The sequence below is a fragment of the Aplidium turbinatum genome, chromosome 10 (genome assembly GCF_918807975.1).
Source record: "Aplidium turbinatum chromosome 10, kaAplTurb1.1, whole genome shotgun sequence".
Classification (NCBI taxonomy): domain Eukaryota; kingdom Metazoa; phylum Chordata; class Ascidiacea; order Aplousobranchia; family Polyclinidae; genus Aplidium; species Aplidium turbinatum.
The window spans coordinates 881,032-887,121 of NC_137481.1; the positions used below are offsets into that span (position 1 = coordinate 881,032).

The 6,090-nt window shown below is 39.3% G+C and overlaps 1 protein-coding gene across 2 annotated transcripts; it reads left to right on the forward strand.

Annotated features, from left to right (window-relative positions):
* The first annotated feature begins 3,487 nt into the window (after positions 1-3,487).
* LOC145778590 (uncharacterized) lies at positions 3,488-5,706 on the forward strand. 2 transcript variants are annotated; one of them, XM_082590108.1, is made up of 2 exons: positions 3,488-3,653; positions 3,841-5,706. In XM_082590108.1, exon 2 carries the CDS (start codon positions 4,200-4,202, stop codon positions 4,674-4,676), a length of 477 nt encoding a protein of 158 aa, XP_082446234.1. In that variant the 5' UTR covers positions 3,488-3,653; positions 3,841-4,199; the 3' UTR covers positions 4,677-5,706. Both variants share the same exon structure in this region, with proteins under 2 accessions (XP_082446234.1, XP_082446235.1).
* The last annotated feature ends 384 nt before the right edge of the window (positions 5,707-6,090 follow it).

The following is a 6,090-nucleotide window of genomic DNA, read 5'->3' on the forward strand; positions in this document are numbered from 1 at the left end:
GGATGGGTGGGCAAGGGGAGCAATGGTGCCCTTTTAAGGTCATGTAAGCTACTGCACATTTTGTAATATAGCAATTTCTGCTATTTCCTTTCAGCCTAATTATAATTTTTTATTTTTGCCTCAACATAATATTCACGACACAAAATTCTGTATCACTGTAGGTTACATCATTATAACATAGCATGATGCCCTTCCGTTCCATTGTTCTTTGTATAGCCTACCTGACACTTGTATCATTACTCGATAATGAGTTGAAAGATGAGCATTATCGCTATATGTTGTTTTAAAACTATACAAAAACGGGCCTTTCAGCAAAAAAGTGCCCTTTTTTCATAATCCTGCCCCCCCCCCCCAGTGAAAACTCGTCCCGGCGCTCCTGCAAGTAGCAGTTGTTTTTTAACAACTTTGTAACTGAAAAATAGCAGTGAACCAAAAATATCTGGAAGTTTGTCAGGAGGCTAAATAGGGACATTCCACAGATAACTCAAATAAATCTGGTCAGAATTTTCTCTTTAACCTGGTCGTATGAAATGCTGCTAGTAAGCTTCAGCATTTCCAGAAAGGCCTACAGTGTTCTACAGACGGAGAATGCACATTTTAGCAAGCTTCAAAAAGTGCCCTGCACAATGGACTGATTACACAACTTCACCGCAATCCTTTGAAATCCAGTTTGCAAAAATGCTTAAGTCAAGATCCGCCGCTGTTAAGTCGCCTTTTTTGGCGACTTAACAGCGGCAGATCTTGACTTAAGCATTTTTGCAAACTGGATTTCAAAGGATTCCGGTGAAGTTGTGTGTTCGGTGGAAGTTCCTGGCCATGATGCGAAAATATTTGTAATGCGTAATTCTGCATCAACAATGCACTGGGTATTTATTGAGAAATAGCCTTTCCTGTTCCAGAAAATTTCAGCGTTTTCACCAATTGCATCTATCACACAAGGAAAATAGGCAATACCATAAAACTTCTGTTTGGTATTTAGAATTTCTGCTGGCGATGATGGAAACTTTATGTATGTGTTTTTCCTTGCAACAATGTACGCTGAAACTTTTTTTACTGTACGCAGGGCCGTAGCCAGACTGCAGAGCAAGGGGGGCCCAAATTTTTTTAGGGGGGGGGCGAAAAAATTTAAATGGGCAAAGTCATTATATCTGTAGCTGTTGCTCGAGAATGTTTGGATTTTGCCAGGGGGGCAAGGCCCCCCTGGCCCCCGGCTGGCTACGGGCCTGACTGTACGGCATACAGTCGTTTGGTGACATTGAATCAAGTCACCATCACTCAGTTTAAAATGTCCAGTTGCATAGAATCTTAAGGTAACAAGCAACTGTAGCATTGGTGAGAGGGATTGACTTCGCTCTGTGAAACTATCGGATAGTTGCTGGCACAGTTCTACTACAACAGCTTTGCTAAATCTGTAGCGTGCATGAAGCTGGTCATCATTGTAATAATCAAATGGATTTTGTGCATCCCTAATCATCCTGCGTGATAAGTTAACCGTTGGTTCTTCATCTTCAATGAATCTTTCAAGCAAGTCTAATGTATCCATAAAGTACCGTATGTTATTGCTAAAAAGTAAACCGTTTTCTGGTAAAAAATAAACAAACGTTTGTTATCCTCCTCTTGCTAGCAAACAAAATATTGGATGCATGATTAACCAATGCTTATCACTTCGGCAATTTTATGTTTTTGTTGTAAAAACTATTTCCGAAGTATACCTGCAGAGGCTGTAGTACAGCATGCAGGTAAGCTATTTTATGGCTATACATTCAGTAAGATGAGGCTCTGCCTTTCTACAACCATTTTTTATCAACGAAGTTCTGTAGATATAAAAGAAAAAACTCTACAGTACTTGTACAAGTTGCTGTTTGTTCATACTTGCTAGTTGATTTTTTGGCTCTCATAAAGAATCATCTCTCTCTCGCCATTTTGTAGACTTCAATAATACTTTTAATTTTTATTAATAGCCTACCCCTCCCTATTTAGCCCCTTGACAAACCTTCAGATAGTTTTGGTTCACTGCTATTTTTCAGTTACAATGTTGTTAAAAAACAACTGCTACTTGTAGCCTACAAATTGTTGTCTACCAATACATGCTTGCTAGTTGCTGTCAACATGCTTTGTCAAAAATCACCATGGCAAGTCGAGTGACGTCACACTTTGCGTCAAAAACGTGGCTTAAAACCAGTTTTATTATGAAGCGCAGCTCAAAGAGTGGCTTGGCCAAGCGACCTTGCAAATTAGTTTCTGCATCGCGCTCAAGTTTTAAACCGAGCTTGACTAAAACTCCGCTTGCCTGAGAAGAGCTTGGCGTTAAGCTAGGCTTATTTTGAGCTACTTTTCTGCATTCGACCCTGAGACTTACTTAGGGCTTTTGAGTTGTAGAGGCTTTTGACGCAGGGCCTCTCCGATTGTTGAAGTGTTGTTGCTGCGGAATTATTCCATTCATCAGGTGCCGCTGAATGGAGAGCAGTCCTGAAATGCATTGCTCAAGCGCACACCCCGAAAGTCGAACCAGCGCCGCATGATCTTGAGTCGGACGCGTAACTACTGAGCTAACGAGGCACAACTTTTATTAAGATCCACCACTGCACTGTCGACGTATTAACTTTTTTTCTGGAAAATTTTAGAGTTGTTTTTACTCTTTGCTAAAATCATGAAAGTAAATTTTTTTCCAAATTGAAAGAGTTTAAGGCCATAACTGAACGCATTTTTGTTTCATTTTGTTTTTGGTTTTTGTTTTATCCTGCATTGCGGGAAAGCGGACTTGAGCGCTATGCATCGGTGTACGCCTTCCTGCGTACACCTGACCCACGCTGCAGCCGACGGCAATGTCTATTTCCGGTTGTCTACTCTATTTATGACTTAAATTTGGTACTACTCATTACTCGAAATCGATCACTGGGTAGAAGCAATTATCGTGAAGTTTCTTGCCCAGAGAAACAACAGCAAGTGCGGGTGGCTGGAGTCGAACATGCAGGCTCTCGACTGCGAGCCCAACGCGCTAACCACTCGGCCACTGTTGCCGAGGCATAATTAAAAGGCATAATTTAAAAAAAGGGCTCATTAGGAGATTTCGGAGGGCTCAAGGTGGTACCCACACGGCCCTGCGTGGAATGGAATATCATGGGATTCCCACCGTGGGAAAGCAGCTAAACAAATTTCAGTCATAAACAGTTTCAAGTCTGGACTTGAGTTACAGCTGATTCTTCATTGAAACAAACGCGCGATCGCGATCTCATCGTTTGTGGTTATTTTCTTTTGTTGCCATGAGCGCGACCTACAAATACCCAACTCGATGTGGGATCAAGTAAAAGCTGCCACAAAGCGGCCACACAGATCAAGATCAAAATGAATTGCAACTAAATGAGAGATCCTTCTCTTTTAAGACTTAGGCTTACTTAGATTCTTTCAAGTCCAGAGCTTGGTAGATTCATCAGACTTAAATAAAAAACTAAATTATGTCTTTTTGAAATTATTTTTTTTTAGATTGAAAAACTTAAAAAATCAAAGTTTCTAGGCTGATTGCTTTGTTTTGATGACAAACAATCGAACAAGAAACTTTGTTGAAACTCTGCAATCGATTTACGCTAAATTAAGGTCGATTGCAATAATGTCATCCGACACTGAACAGAACCCTTCTGAAAGGCCGTCACAAGGTGAGTGGGGCTCAAGTTGGGGTTAGGGTGAGTCTTGGTGGCTGATTCTTGTAATTTTTTTGAAATTGACAAAATAGCAAAAGAATGAAAAAAGTTGTTTGCAGTTTCTGGAAGACAAACGAAATTCACTTTGTTTTCAGCTCTCAAATCTATTTTATTTTTTTAATAAAATTTAATTGGTTTTCAGGAGATGACGACCATTTGAGTGTTGAAAACGAAATGGATGATATTGTAAATAATTTCGAAAACCTAACAGTGTCTTTGTCTGAGAAACCGGACCGGGTTAAAGAGTTGCTTTCGGATAAACCTGAAAAAATCAGAAAATTATGTGAAACATTTCGAAAGAGCAAGCACACAAAAGAAGAAGTTGATATTGCGAACGAAGTCCTGAAGCGGTATCGGCTTCTAACAAATCACTCGACCCCTTGCCAGTTCTTCCCTTGTGAAATGAACTGCACATTCTGTACTGAATATGTGAAACCAACTCATTTCGTGAGAAAAGCGGGAAAGAGTAAAGCGGGAAACGTGTTCCCAATCTAAAAAAAAATGGATTGTGATTCCAAAAACCTCATTTATTTGATGACTTGCTTGAAGTCGGGTTGCGGGAAGCAATATGTGGGACAGACTGAAAAGTCACTCAAGAAAGGAATGGAGGTTCATATCTCCCGCAGTAAAAAAATAGCCGAAAGTAAAAAAAAAGGAAACGAAGAAAGTACAGAAGAAAAAGTAAAAAATAAACAAACAAAAGAGAACGTAAATCAACATTTTGCCTTAGATGGTCACAAGCCACAAGTCTGCGGGATTGTGAAGATGGATGATGATGATGAGGGCTTTCGAAAGGCAGTTAAATCTTATCTGATGCAGGCAGAATACTTTGATACTCGTGGAGATGATGGCTTAAACAAAAGAGTCAGTAAGACAGCAATCTTAGAAAAGGAAGACGAAACGGAAGCAGAAATAAAAAAAAGAACTGAGTTGATTGAACGTATAAAAGAATTTCTGAATGGATTTTTGCCCCAGTAGATTTGCCTTCCACCTTTATTCAACTCAACTGGTGTGTTGTGACGTCATACAACCTCTGTGACGAATGTAGCAGTAGTCAATTCTGTAGGTGTATACTTTGTAGTTGGAAGTTGCTGATGTCAGCAAATATTTTAATCGAACCAAATATTACACTACGTGACACAATTTTTGTTCCTCACGTCAAAGCGTCACTTTCTGATTGTTTATGTCAACAAATGAAACAAAATTCACTTGATATCTCATAAACTTTGTTTTTGTTAATGTGAAAATGATTTTTTTTATTTGATGACTTGTTTGAAGTCTGGTTGCGGAATGCAATATGTGGGGCGGACTGGAAAGTCGCTCAAGACGCGAATGAATAAACATCGCTCCAAAAGTAAAAAATGACAAATCCAAGTTGAACTCGGATCAAAATTTTGCCGAAGAGGGCCACAAGTCTGTGGAATCGTGAAGATGAAAGATGGTGCCAGTGAAGACCTTCGAAAGAGTTGAATCTTATCTGATGCAGTCAGAATGCTTTGATACTCTTGGAAAAAATGGCTTAGACGTTCAAGGCCACAATGCGGTCGAGGAAAAGAAAATTGAAAAAGTAACTAAAATAGATGAATTGGAAAACAGAGAACGAGGCAAACTGACAAATATGACAAAATATGAAAAGAACGAACTGATGATTGGGAAACGAATTGGCCGATGCAAAGGATGAGGAAAGTTCAACATACCTGAGACACAAGTTGGACAAAGCTCAACGCATTAAATTTTTGGACAAATTTGTTGTAACAGATGAATAATTCAAAACTGCGAACATTGTTACCAGACAAATTTTTCGGTAACAAACTCAATTAAAAACGTAGACATTGTAAAAGAATTTTAGTCAAGTTTACGAATGTTTTTACTGCTTTAACATTCTTAAAAATCTATCTTTTGGCTATTTATGTTGGTAAGATGAACGTTGCTTGAATTTGTCATTGAATTTGAATTTATTGATGATATTTTTATACTCGAAAATCGAAATAAAGTTTTAGCTCTAAAAACCAGATGAACTTTTAACTCTTTGCTTCTTCGCGTTGTGTAATCATGTGGGGAAGATATTAGGGATATCCTCTGGGTATATGTAGAAATATAATAGCCTACCATGGCGAAACAAGAGTGAGAAAATAATTCATTTAAAACCCGTTAGCTCAGTGGTTAAGCACCCGACTTAAGATCGCACGGCGCTGGTTTGACTCTCTAGGCGTGCGCTTGAGCAACGCATTGCAGGACCGCTCTCCATTCAGCGGCACCTAATAGATGGAATAAATCTCCGGAAACAGCATTTCAACAATCAAAAACTTCACTCTGTCAATTTCGCGAATCGGCCCTGCGCCAAAAGCCTCCACAAGATGCGAAACTACCAGGAATAACCAATCAAGGCTTT